Consider the following 15,000-nt stretch of genomic DNA (forward strand, 5'->3'; position numbering starts at 1 on the left):
GAGCCTTGCAGAGCACTCACTCAGTGTTTGGAGTCGGTATCTGGATTAAAAATCCCATACCTCGAATGGGATCCGAACCCAGTACCTACCAGACTGTAGACCGATGGCCTAACCACTACGCCACCGAGGCCGGTATTATGGTTAAAATGCTGAATGGGATATTGATAAATTTTGTCAAAAGACATGCTCATTAAATTACAAGCTCAACTCACCAATAATAACATCATTTACTAATACATATTTCAAAAAAGTTTTTTGTCTTTCCTGTTTGTTTCGCTGATTTTTGTTGTTGTTTGTTTTGTTCACACTCCACTGAAACAAAAATAAATAACAAACAATCGTTAATGATCAGTATTTTCATGAACTTCCAACGGTATCTATTTGTTGAGAGGAGGGAGAGTAGGGGTAAATTCTACGTGCACGTTTTCAAAAAGAAAATGTTGATCCAAATATCTCTGCTACATTTGCTTTTATTTTTAATACTATTAGTTTGGACTAGGTGCTCACAATATTATCACAAATGAATGAATGAATGAATGAATGAATGTTTAACGACACCCCAGCACGAAAAATACATCGGCTATTGGGTGTCAAACTATGGTAATGCAAACAAATAAAGTGATGATCAACATCAATATACAAATTCAAGATTTAAATAAAAACAGTGTAAAGAACTGTACAAAAATACAAATATCACAGATAGGTACTGACTTTTACTCAAAACTTCAATTGTGTGCTGTATTGGCCATTCTCAAAGAGAATGTTACACCCCTGCACCACGGTGAGGTTACAGCACGCGCAGGGGCAATATTATCACAAATGCTTTGGGTTATTATTATATATTATTTAAATCTGTGCTACCTAGACACCGGCCTCGGTGATGTCGTCGTTAAGCCATTAGACATATGGCTGGGTTCGTGTGTGCCCAGAACAGCGTGCTTGAACATTAATTGGATATACAGGTAAGCACGAAAATAAGTTGAAATGAATGAAATGAATTAACGAATGCTACGAAGAAACATAGGAGTCAACATGAGAAATTAACTCTTGTAAGCTGAACTTGATACTCATCAGAATTACTTCCCTTAGTAGAACTGTTCACGAGATGGAAATCTAGTTCTGCTTGGTAAGCTTGGAGTTTTCATGTAATCTATAACACACTTTACAGTCACATAATATCTAGTTTTATGTCTGTCTCTCTTTCTGTCTGTCTGTCTGTCTGTCTAGCTACCTAGTCTGTTTGTATGTCTAACTACCTACCTACCTACCTGCCTGCCAGCCCATCCATCCGTCCGTGCATCCGTCGGTCCGTCCGTCCATCGACCCATCGATCCATCCGTATGTCTGTCTGTTTCTCTGTCTGTATGTCTCTCCATATGTATATGTATTTGTCTATCAATATATCTGTCTACACACAAATATATACATGTATGTATGTGTATGTGGTGTGTCTTTTCTTGAATGATACATTTCGTTTGTTTTGTTTAACGACACCACTAGAGTGAATGTGACCTCTACTTCACGAACAAAGTTATTCAGCTACACGTGTCTCCCACTCCGTGTAATACGTCGTTTGTTCGCATGAAACTATTATTCTAATTACGTTCTTTCTTTTTTAATTATTAATTTGTTTGTTTATTTTTTCATCTATTTTTTCTTTCGTTCATTATGTATTTTTTTTTAAAATAAATAATTATACAATTACTTTTATTTGTTTACATTCTCTAAACCAAACTTACATTTTATATTTTTTGCGTTGCTATATATTTGTATATTTGTAAATATTTTCATCAAACATACTGTTTAGAACTCGTTATAAAACCTAACAACAACAACAACAACAGCAGCAACAAGAACAGCAACGTGAACAACAGCAACAGCAACAATAACACAACCCGTATGTTTCATTAGCGCAGATGACCGTAACGATGCAGGAGTACGTAACAATACCAGCTTGTTAAGGCCACTTCTTTTTGACACGGCGCTTTTTGAAGACAAAACCAACAGTATTTAGAAACAATGGTATGTGTCACGACAACAATAGACAAATAGCAACCAGTTAGCCTAGAGGTAAACAAACGGATGTTTTGTAGAGGGAACAATTGTCATTTTTCACATCTGTTATATACATGCTCGTAACAAGTGGATAGGTTTGAAGTACCTGGATATATATCGACATGAAGGAGAAACTATTTATGCAGGTTCCAAATTTGAAACTAAAAGGTAATTTTTTTAATTACAACTTTATTATTATGCTACTATATTTATATTGTCTTCAGTAAAATGCTACACTTTTAGTGATAGTTTAATTCCATAAAGAATAACAGTGCTCCAAAATTGAGTATTAAACACTGTGGTGTGTATTAACCTGTGTATCAAATATTATTAGTAGTAGTCTGTGAGGCAGAAACGTCCATAGCGGTTTTTCGCGAGGGAACCCCCCAATCCCCCCCCCCCAAACAAACCCCCCCCAAAAAAAAAACCCACCCAAAAAACAACCCCTAGTCTCCGCTGCCGAACTTTGTTCTCAAAATAGCGTGCTGAAGCTAACGCCTAAGAGAAGGTGATCATAATGATATCATCATCATCATCATCATCGTCGTCGTTGTTGTTGTCATCGTCGTCGTCATTGAAGTCATCATCATCATTATATTCATCGTCGTTATAATCATCCAGATTTTTGAAGAGCAAAATGTAGCTAATCTCCCAAGAAATCAACCGACAATGAACAATTATCATCAGTTTAGCGTTACAACGTCTTTGAATAAATTTTAATTACGTTTTGTTTCAGATTTGTACAACTGGGCTAGTCCTGGTCACCAATGTAAGAAAATGACCCTAACTCGAAAGAGTGGGAAGCGTAATGGTAGCGGGACACCAGTGCTGTGTAACGAAGAACAGATAGCGGTCTTCCGCCATGGAACCGATGTGTACGCCGTTAAAGACAAGTGTCCTCACGCGGGTATGTTCACCCGAGCATGGTATAGTAATACTTAGTCATTTAGTTTTGTTACTGAGGCATAGGAATAAACTGAAATAATTTTATACGATGTCCAGATCAAAACTACAGTTTTGACGCACCGATCCAGACGTTGCAAAAATGGTTCGGGATTAATTTTGTCACGTCCATAACTGAATAAATTTCAGTTTCTGGATACCGGTTATTTGTACCTTCACTAATCTAAATTCCACAATATATAATTAAAATCCATCTATAGACACAAGTTGACCGAAAGGGTGGGCAGTCAACATTGTGTACATAGCAGGTCCTAATCTAGGATTGTAAAAGTAAAAGTGACTTCTCCCTTCCCAGAAAAAAATGTGAGACGTTTGACAAAAAATGGTAGAAGTGAACGTTCAACCCCAAAATTGCTAAATAATAAATTTTAATAAGTTTTAATGAAATAAGCACCAGTAATACATACATGTACACAGTGAAATACATGTTACTTGATATAGTTATAATTCATGTGGTATTACAAACTGATGAAAAACAAACCAGTCATGCAAGTTTTCTCTAACCTTGAGAATCAGTTTCACTTTCATCACTAAGATCATCTTTGCATTTTAGATTTTCCTGTATAAACTCTTTTTTTTACACTTACTTTACATTCTGCAGATCTGACATCGAAAGTTTTTCCTTCTTTTGTTTTTAAAAACTGGTCATTTTTTTTTTTTTTTTTACAAAGATACCCTTGTTTTCTTTTAAGTCTGATAAGGCTTCTACAGTGATAGCTACAACAGTTTGGATAAAATTGGTAAAACGTCAAATAACAGATTTGTCCTGTTAAACTTCGTGCAACAATCCTTTGGCTGTTGCGTTCTGTTTTGAGCTACACAGTGCTACACAGAGAGCAGGATATGCTCTATAGATCACCATTACAACTCTTTCCAAGCTTAGCCACCTTACAGAATGAAGTTCGGCATATTTCAACTGAGGCAAACCTAGCAGTAATTGAATATCTCGAAGTTTATTGCACCTCTGTTCAGATCCAGCAAAATAATAAAAATATTTGATAATGTGACAATGTCCTTGCATATTGTTTTATGTCAGAAACAAACTGAGCTGCTTGCGGCCTTGCCAAAGCACAGCAGTGTGGACCCCTGCTACTTGTGAATTTTGATTTTGAAACTTTTTAACAACTCCATTGTGTCTACCAGTCATTACACTGGCTCCATCAGTACTTAGACCAATTAATCGACTGATATTAATTCCATTGTCTGCCAAATCAGAAATAACTGATGAATAAATAGTCTCTGCATCTGCAGTTTCAGTTGTAATTTGGATATTTGCTACAAAATCAGAGTAAACACCAAACTCTTTAAAATAGTACAATACATTTACAGACGTTTTTTGTTGGCTCTATCGGTGCTTTCATCAAGCATTAATGACCCCCCCCCCCCCCCCCCCCCCCCCCCCCCCAAAAAAAAAAAAAAAAAAAAAATAATTGTTAACATCATTAACACTCTGGTTCAAAATTGCATCATAAATACAAAACTGATAGTCAGTTACACATAGTAAAGAAAGAAAGAAATGTTTTATTTAACGACGCACTCAACACATTTTATTTACGGTTATATGGCGTCAGATATATGGTTAAGGACCACACAGATTTTGAGAGGAAACCCGCTGTCGCCACTTCATGGGCTACTCTTTCCAATTAGCAGCAAGGGATCTTTTATTTGCGCTTCCCACAGGCAGGATAGCACAAACCATGGCCTTTGTTGAACCAGTTATAGATCACTGGTCAATGCAAGTAGTTTACACGTACCCATTGAGCCTTGCGGAGCACTCACTCAGGGTTTGGAGTCGGTATCTGGATTAAAAATCCCATACCTCGACTGGGATCCGAACCCAATACCTACCAGCCTGTAGACCGATGGCCTAACCACGACGCCACCGAGGCCGGTATTACACACAGTTATCATGTTTTGCTTTGTTCAATTGCATTGACAGATCTAGTCCTAACGAGTCCAAACGTTCTAAAGTACTGGCAAAATTAGATTTGGGCAACTCATTAATAGCCAACTAATACGAGACCTTCATGGTTGATGCCTCGTCATCTTGAGCCAATGTTTCCGCAAGAACCTTCTCCATGGGTGCCTCTTGTTTGAACCTTAACAGGGCTCCCGCATAAATGTGGTATCGTGATAAAACAAAAAAAATATAAATAAAACTATGTCATAGTACATAAATTATATTAGCCAATATCATGATTATATTATAAATTAAAATGGACTCAGAGACCAGAAAACTAAAACAAAAGTAGGAAAAACAAATTAAAAAGCCCAAATAGAAATGGGGATGCAAAAGAAGGAAGAAATCGATATTTGCAAAAGTAATATATACTAACGTTATAAATGTTTAATTCACAAAAAAAAGAAAAGAAAAAAAAAAAAAAAAAAAAAAAAAAAAAAAAAAGAAAGAAAGAAAAAAGTTATTTAATTTGGTTATATTTAATATCCAATAACTCTTTGTTTATGTTTCGTCATACGTGTTCCGGAATTGATTTAGATCACACTTACACAGCTACTGAAGTCGATAGAAAAGTTGGAAAGTATTGCGTCTTTAAAAGACAACATTATATAAGAGACGCAGAAATTTAACGAACGTGTTATCACTGAACAATAGAGAAATGAGTAATATCCGCGCATAAGGCATCTATTAGGAAGACGTAAGGTTGGAGAGCTAGGAGAGAAGGGAATCTAACAGTTTGGTTTACGTGGTCCGTGTCACTACTGTAACTGACATCCATATGTACATAGTTTACCTGTCATCGTGGTGCCCGGTGTGGCAACATCCTCGAGTATCTCGTGAATTTTTAATAAAGTTGATCTATAAGCATTTGCTGTAATGTTTTCAAATATTTTCGACTAATTAATTTTGTAACGACTAGTATGACATATTAAATATATGTTCTTGTTTCTCTCTCTCTCTCTCTGTCTCTCGGTCTCTCTCTGACTGACTGCCTCTCTCTCTGACTGACTGTCTCTCTCTCTGACTGTCTCTGTCTGTCTCTGTCTGTCTGTCTGTCTGTCTCTCTCTCTCTCTCTCATTTCGTGTTGATTTACTACGGCATCATATACTGTTTACATGGTTTGACCATATCTTTCTTTGTCTTTCTGAAAATTAGTTTTTGGTATGGTATGTTTATATGCGTCATTGTGTGTTTCATTAATGTGCCTTACCGGAAGTACTTTGATCAAAGGATCGAAACTCCTCGGTGGACAAATTTTTAGATTCCCCCACGTTCCAACGAATGCCACAAAAGGCCGTGATATGTGCTGTCTGTCAGATCTGTGAGAAAGTTCATATAAACGATTCCTTGCTGTTATTGGAAAACATGTAGTGGGTTTGCTCTGAAGACCACGAGTCAAAATTATCAAATGTTTGACATCCAGTGACCGATGGTTGATAAATCAAGGTTCTCTAGTGCTATCGTTAAACTAAGCAAACTTAAATTTTAACCATATGCTATTTTATTGTTATTACAGGAGGCCCGCTTCACCTCGGCGATATCGAGGATTCTCCGTCAGGACTATGTGTCCGGTGTCCGTGGCACCGCTGGAGATTTCGCATTGACACCGGCGACACGGTGTTTCCTCAAGGTCACGGGACACAGGCCGTCGTCTACCCAGTCAGAGTTGCTGCCGACGAGTCGCTGTGGATAGGCTTTGACAAGTTTTCAGACTCGTATTTTAATCTGGAGACACATTTCTGACAAGACCACCATCTGAAAATACTAGAAGACCACGTGAACGTACCAGATGTATGTCGGCTAGTCTGCATTTGCTTTGTACAAGTTTTCGAAAACCTATATATGTCAATTTAGAAAAAGATTTGTGAATGGTAAAGTGCTTGCCTGATGCGCTGTCGGCTTAGGAACGACTACGTCTGGAGCCCATTGAACAATTTCTCATTCCAAACAGTACACCACGACTGGTGTATCAAAGGCCGTGGTATGTGCTATCCTGACTCTGGGATGGTGCATTTTAAATATCCCTTGCTACTAATAAAACTAAGGCTACATTATAATACATTATTTTTATTTCTAATATATGATATTGACGATACCGAAACACACGAAGTAATAATCTCTTTATCATATAATCTTAATACAACGCGTTTTTGTAAACTGTACACGCAACTTTAATTCCAGTCCGCCATTACTAGATATTCAATGACGTAAGAATATGTGGCGCGGTGTATTTTTGAATGGAAATGATGTCAAACTTGAATGACGTCATTTTGGATCGCCTTACAACAAAATAAAGTTATGCTCAACTTTTTTTGTTTTCTCAACGCTGGACAGCTTTCAGTGTTAAATTGCCATTGAAATGTTTTTATTTGATGACTATGAATGCATACGTTAATCATGGAGTGTCACCCAAGTACGTTTGCTTAAATGTCAATAAACCTAGTGCCGAGACCTCAACTAATTTGCATCTAATTTTCAAAGTTATCAAATTCTTAAAGTATGTGATCTGAAAAATATCACATAACTTGATTGCACTGAAAATGTAAGATATTATATGATATGTGATATATATGTATATATTCGGCGTTTTCCATTGACCTAATGTTTTTAATAGCTCTAATTACATTTTATTTCCTAACACATGTCTGTTTGTATTTACGAATTTATTGGGAAGATTTTTGGTAAAATCCAGTTTAGGCTATCCTCCCCAGGACCCGCGTCTGTATTATTTCCAAACACAATTATACACATGTATACCATTTTAAAATAGATCGCTCGTGTCCCGTACTTTGAACCGATAAGAGTTGTGAAAGCAAACAAACAAGACGATATTTATGTTAGTCACGAGACTGTCACGCTCTGTGCTCAGTGTAGTATACCGCGGACCCGAATTCACGGATCGTATGATAATCACATGTCATGTCATGTCATAGGGTTTTACGTGCACATTCAGAACAAGCTGTGGTAGCGCACGCCTGTCCATGACAGGAAAGGTGGGGGGAGGGGAGAGGAGGGACCGCCTGCACTGGCAAGTGCAAGGGAGCACCAGCAGCCCGATCAAATCGGTAGCAGGCGGGTAGGGTGGTGGTGGTACTATGGAATTTGAATGGAGCAGTTAAATGCCAAAGAGAAAAGGGTGCGCAATTTTGATTGAGGGAATTTGGCGCAATTTTGAACGGTCGGTCGAAAGGTAAATGGCCGAGCTAATATAGGTTTTGATATTAGTGAATCGAGAGTAGCTCGTTAATTTTAGACCTCTATGATGCTGTGGTGTCTTCTTAGGTTGCCCATAGGGCCCTTATAAAGGGCCTGACTGCTTCTGGTCGAGGCATCACCAAGTACCAAGTTATTACCAGCAGCAAATAATCACATGTACATGATTGTACTTTTATATTGGTAGTGTGTAATGTCTTACACTAAATAAACCAAAAAAAATTAAATACATCTCTACCACAACAACAACAACAACAAAAAGAAGAAGAAGAAGAAAATGATACAATGCTAACTATAACAAAACCAATCACAGATTATTGATAAAAACCAAATCTTTGATTTCTTACATTGTAGACAAACTAGTTTAAACGTTAACAGCTATAATCAAACACATAGGATCTGTGGACAAGGTCCTCAGTCCCAGTCTAATGACTACAAATTTATTTTTATCACAATATATAAAACGACGTTTAAAACGACAGAAAACTGAAAAATTGACATCCGAAACATTATTAATCACCCAGAGAAAGGATATCACGTGTGAGGTCATCTACCGATAAATATTTAGTATTCCCTGTACCTCTAAATAGCTCGTGACCCTCACTACAAATGTTATTGCGCCACGCCCGAAAACACAATTTAAAAAAAACTAAAACCGGTTTGTCCACTATTACTGTTTGTAGCGTAAACCTGACCGATATTCCTGTACCCATAGTGACACACTCCCACCACAGTGTAAAAACCAATGGGATAGCGTATTCCCTTTCACAACATAATGTCGAAGTTATGAAACTTTAAAAGTTATGAAATGTCGAAATTAACAACATGCATGTTTCTATCGGTTGTTAGGTTTCGGTCTACTTGTAGACCTATCTAAAGCAAACAATATTTTGAATAGATGCCAAGTGACGTCAGAGCTACCCTTTGATAAAGTCAACAGTGACTAGTTATCAATACTGGAACAACGTAAATCGATCAGTGACGCATGTGTGTACACAAGTTATGTAAATGAATCTTGGGTAGTTCACATGACTCTTTTTATAGTAGAACCATCTAGGTTGGGATTCACTACTCATTCATGCTGTTTATTCCATTCACATGGTATATAAAATCACAACTTAGCAAGGATCACCAATTAATGAACACATCGCATAGCACTGTGACAGAGAAACACGTTCTGTAGCTTATACCTACCTGTTCGATACAATACGTAATTTGGTTTGTTTTTGCTGTTTTTGCTGAGTCATGGAGGTTATAACTAACTGTATGGATTATCTATACATTACTGCGTGTCAAAGAGATCAGAACATGTTTGAAGCTGATGAAGACGGCGACACGATATTGCACGTCGCTGTGATACAGGAGGATGTGAAACTGTGCGAGTGGTTGACTAGGTTGACGTGTGGTTCACGCTGGTTAAATCTGGCGAACCAAGCTGCTCAGACACCCCTGCACCTGGCGGTCATAACCAGACAGGCAGACATTGTGAAAGTTCTAACCAATGCGGGTGCGAGCCGTGATGTCAGGGACTCAAACGGAAACACACCTCTTCATATAGCCTGTCGGGACAGTTTCCACGAAATCGTTGACACGCTGTTGTTAAAAAAAGACACATATACAGAAAAAGGAAATAATATCCAGAACTTGGAAATACGAAATTACAACGGACACACGTGTTTACATATGGCAGCACAATCATCCGACCTTTACACCATCGACCAATTGTTACGACACGGTGCTGACATTAATTCGAGGGATGCCAAAAGCGGTAGATCCATCTTACATTACGCAGCAGACACCGGAAACAGAATATTGGTGGAATATTTGTTACAGCATGAGCGACAGGATATTAACTCTGTGACGTATGCAGGGATGTCAGCATTGGGTTTGGCCAATGGTCGCGGCCTCTTTGAAATTGTTGACATTTTAAGGAAACATGGCGCATTCTGGGAAGATGTGATAGATACGGATTCTGATTAAGAAAAGAGAGACGACAAACAAACACGGTCTGTCTAGCTAGGTGAGTGAATGAATGAATGGTGTCAAACTATGGTAATGCAGACAAATAAAGTGATGATCAACATCAATACAAAAATTCAAGATTTAAATAAAAACAGTGTAAAGAACTGTGCAAAAACACAAATATCACAGATAGATACTGACTTTTACTCTAAATTTCAATTTTGTGCTGTATTGGCCATTCTCAAAGAGAATGTTACACCCCTGCACCACGGTGAGGTTACAACACGCGCAGGGGAGCTAGGTGAGTGATGCAAGTTGTTATTGTTAGATATATGTACGCGATGAGGTGGAGCCTCATCCCCAAGACGGTGAACATGGTTCAGAGTTATATATTTCCATAATGAACCAATCTTATGGCATACATGTACACATATTGTGCATAAATATAACGTAGCATCACTTATTATCGCATTATACATATACGTCTGAAAAGAAGCGTGGATTTTCCATCATACATGTGCATAATCTTGTTCTTATTTTTAGTGTTCTACCAAATTCCTTTAGTTTTGAAATACTTGTCATTGATACTCGTTTGTATTGGCCTATTGTTTTTGTACATTATACTGTAATCACCTATTTTGAAAATAGGATGTCCTAGCAAGCCATTTTTGTAGCTGTAAATTTACCAACATGAGATTACTTACGTTAACAACACTTTAAGTGATTGTTAGCAAATTTGCATATATGATTTTGTAAAATGGTATGTTTTTATTTTGTAATATGAACTGTTAAACTTTGTTCATTGTTGACTGTTGATTTGAATAGTTGTATTACCATGAAATAATTATTTTAAACGGACTGTCTTGACTTGACACTTATAAGATGTTTCGTACAGAGCACCTGTAACTAGTAAAATTAAATGCATTTTAATGTTTAGAATATTAGTATATATTCGGCGTTTTTCATTGACCTAATGTTTGTAATAGCTTCATCTGCATTTTATTTCCTAGCACATGTCTGTTTGTATTTCCGAATTTATTGGAAAAATTTCTGTAAAATCCAGTTTAGGCTATTACAAACATACCAAACTGTTACATTGGTTTTAAACCGAGTGTTCCAGCCAGTACTCCACAACTGGTGTAACAAAGGCCGTGGTATGTACTATCCTGCCTGTGGGATGGTGCATATAAAGATCCCTTGCTGCTAATCGAAAAGAGTAGCCCATGAAGTGGCGACAGCGGGTTTCCTCTCTCTATATATGTGTTGACAAACACTCGGTTTAAGGAAGGAAATGTTTTATTTAACGACGCACTCAACACATTTTATTTACAGACATATGGCGTCAGACATATGATTAAGGACCACACAGATAGTGTGGTTAATTGGGCTTCCGTTTTGTTGATCTCCCTATTGGCCGAGCGAATAAGGTCGCGAGCTGTCAAATACCATGCAGATCTGTGTAGTGGGTTCAAATCCTGCAAACTGACACTTTGTGTTTTAAATATTGGGACGAGAAGAAATTCCTCACAAATACTGATATAATTCCGATTGGATATTCTAAATTTAATATATTTTAAACAAGAAAATGTAAGATAAGTCGACAGTAACGCTCTCTTAGTCGGAGCATGTTACAACATTCACACGCTTAGACAGTCTCTTTAATGGGTGGAGCTGATCAAAATGATATGACCGTCTTCGCTAGCGCAGTCCTTAACCCCTTGGCCGTAACGCTTTTAATATCTTAAGTACTGAGTACCTACTCACAGGTTTAATGATGGTTCATTTGTGTGCTCAGGAGAGCGGGCTTTAATCTTATTTACAATTAATCATATGTCACTCAGTACTGACGTTACATATACACATGTATGTTATCTTAATTTGTGAATGTAGTATAATTTATTTTGATGTAAAACAAATTATAAATAAAATATAACATCAAACACTTTTATTAGCATTCTTCGTTTTCTTTTAATTGTCTTGAAGTGGAGCCATTTTAATGGGTACATAGATATAAATGAATTAATGCGCCTAGAATAACATTTACTGTGTCATCTGAAGAACATAACAGTGACCATCAAATGCCGGAGACGACAATAGTTAAAGTTTGTTTTGTTTAACGACACCACTAAAGCAAATAGGGCTACTGGATGTCAAACATTTAGTAATTCTGATATATAGTCTTAGGGAACTCGCTACATTTTTTCATTAGTAGCAAGGTATTTTGTATACTGAACATCCCACAGACAGAATAGCACATACCACGGCCTTTGATATACCAGTCGTTGTGCACTGGCTGGGACGAGAAATAGTCGAATGGGCCCACCGACGGGGATCGATCGTAGACCCGACCGCGTACCAGGCGTGCGCTTTACCACTGGGCTACGACAACAGTGACACATGTGGCTGACGGTGTTAGTGTACATGCAACTTGTCAATCATCATGCACACCCTTAATGTAAATAATTTTTAAAAAACACGGTCATTTGCTGCTCATCAAAATTATAATCTGATCCTCTCTTCTTTATCTTCTTTCTTTTCTTTATTTTTCAGACCGTCCTAAATGCTTCAAATTATATAAATTTTCTTTTTTTCTGCCTATTAATATTATATTTAGAGGTTATTCTAAACTGTCCAGAGCCCGTCTCGAACGCCTCTTCTTGTTTTAAGTACAAACTTTAGCTAAAGCATAGTTGTATTCACAACGAGCGTGTTTAAACCGTACCATCCCAACCCCCTCCCCCCACCGTGTCCAACCGTAGCTCGATCCAGTCATGGCAAACGTCCCGGGGCCTGTCTCTGGATAGCCAGGGACTTGTCCCAGGACAGAAAAAAATTAAGCGGACAATTTTAAGCGGACAATCCAAAAATTAAATAGTGGGCCTTTAAAATTTTGATGCGCATCTCTAATTAATATAATTAATAAAGAAAATTCTACTCATTAAATTTGGTCGCTAGATTAGATCGGGTGGTCAAAAAGAAAACGAGAAGCGTTCCAGCGTTCAATCAGTTCCAATGGCCGCATACATCCCAGTAGAAAACTTCACTTCGCTGACAAAAACAACGAAGTAAAGGATCCCCAAGTCGAGCCGTGAAAGCACGTGCAGTGTGCACAAGCTAAACAAACACGTCTTACCGCGTCGAGTTCCAGACTGGGAATGTATGGCGTAGTGATGGGGTGATCGGCGCGGACGTTCGTGAAGATCTCGTCTAGAGGGATGTAGAACTCTCGAATAGGGGTAACTTCGGACCCGGTAATAGCTGTTTGAATATTTCAGGAAAACTTGGATAACCAGCGTTATTTGGCCACCACAATCATGAAGTGTCTACGGACTCAGCATCCGAACTAACAACGACGCCGAGGGGTGGCATAACAGAATGAACAAACGCGGTCGCCCGCATATGCGATTCTATATGCTACCTGCCTCAGTGGCGTCGTGGTTAGGCAATCGGTCTACAGGCTGGTAGGTACTGAGTTCTGATCCCAGTCGAGGCATGGAAATTTTAATCCAGATACCGACTCCAAACCCTGAGTGAGTGCCCCGCAAGGCTCAATGGGTAGGTGTAAACCACTTGCACCGACCAGTGATCCATAACTGGTTTAACAAAGGCCATGGTTTGTGCTATCCTGCCTGTGGGAAGCGCAAATAAAAGATCCCTTGCTGCTAATCGGAAACAGCGGGTTTCCTCTCAAAATATGTGTGGTCCTTAACCATATGTCTGACGCCATATAACCGTAAATAAAATGTGTTGAGTGCGTCGTTAAATAAAACATTTCTTTCTTTCTTTCTTTCTTTCTTTCTTTCTTTCTATATGCTAATCACCCTCATTCGGGCAAAACAGTGGGGAAAATTCGGGCAGTTTTTATCTGGGTAAAATTTCGGGCAAATCAACCCCTCCAGCCCCCCTAAATCAAAGAGTCCCCATACGCCGATGACCCTGCTGTTCGAAGAGGCCTAACAGGTTCATATGCAAGTGCGTTTAGTTAGCGAATCCAAACTGAAACGCCACCAAGAAAAAAAAATACAGGGATCTACAAAAGAAAATATTTAGGTACTGGGGAGAATACGTAGATGGGACACGTAGTGCACTACAGCTGCTAACTGCATGTTCCAGAATCAATGGACCAATACAATAGACATTAAAAATAGCAATAACAATTGTTGATCTGACAGAAACGGCCTACCATGGCACATTCATTCATTTATAAAGGTTTTATTATATTATAAATGGTTCATAAATGTATGTGATACAAATAAAAAATATACAAAATGGTTAATTTTCCCAAGTTTTATTTGCTTTATTTATACCCCTAGTATTTGTAACTGATAAAAGCAGTGGTATTTTTATGCATCCAGTAACAATGGGCCTAGATTACCAAGCCGAGATTACCGGGCCGAGATTACCGAAGTCCGAAGTTACCGTGTACCAGAACTCTCGAATCATTTTGTATTCCTCAAAGAAGGACCAGCTTGGAAACGCGATGGATAGTTGCATTGTCCATGTCTGGCTTCATCATCGCCTCCCCTTGGATCGCAGCTTGTCACAGTAGATCGCCTAAGTACTGGGTTGGGGTCTCGGCAGGTCCTTTTCCGTGACCTTCCTTTTTTTTTGCGTCCCTCTGTGTATCAGCTACCTGTTCAACAACAACCGGTGGAGATGCAGCTTTGGACTGGGCGTGGGCTGCACTCGAGTCGATGGGGGCGTCATAGTAGGAGGGACCGTCCCCGGTTTAGCTACCGGCTTTGCCCCCCTCCATGAGTGTCCCCTGTCAGTTTCTTCGGTTTCTTCGAACCGCCGGGTTTTCTTTGAACCGCCGGGTTTCCCCCCCCCCCCCCCCCCCCCACTC

At 38.6% G+C, this 15,000-nt stretch overlaps 2 protein-coding genes across 2 annotated transcripts in view; both read left to right on the top strand.

The window, feature by feature from the left end:
* LOC121382380 (Rieske domain-containing protein-like) overlaps positions 1-7,004 on the top strand; it is a 15,633-nt gene extending 8,629 nt beyond the window's left edge. The window contains exons 2-3 of the mRNA XM_041511967.1: positions 2,792-2,962; positions 6,496-7,004. Of these exons, the coding sequence (XP_041367901.1) occupies positions 2,833-2,962; positions 6,496-6,722 (357 nt within the window). The 5' untranslated portion in view covers positions 2,792-2,832 and the 3' untranslated portion in view covers positions 6,723-7,004. The remainder of the gene's footprint in view (positions 1-2,791; positions 2,963-6,495) is intronic.
* Positions 7,005-8,986: 1,982 nt separating this feature from the next.
* On the top strand, positions 8,987-10,951 carry LOC121381071 (NF-kappa-B inhibitor alpha-like). Its single transcript, XM_041510161.1, has one exon. The coding sequence runs from the start codon at positions 9,438-9,440 to the stop codon at positions 10,170-10,172; it is 735 nt and encodes a 244-aa protein (XP_041366095.1). The 5' UTR covers positions 8,987-9,437; the 3' UTR covers positions 10,173-10,951.
* Positions 10,952-15,000: the final 4,049 nt, after the last annotated feature.

This window comes from Gigantopelta aegis, chromosome 9 (genome assembly GCF_016097555.1).
Source record: "Gigantopelta aegis isolate Gae_Host chromosome 9, Gae_host_genome, whole genome shotgun sequence".
Taxonomy (NCBI): domain Eukaryota; kingdom Metazoa; phylum Mollusca; class Gastropoda; order Neomphalida; family Peltospiridae; genus Gigantopelta; species Gigantopelta aegis.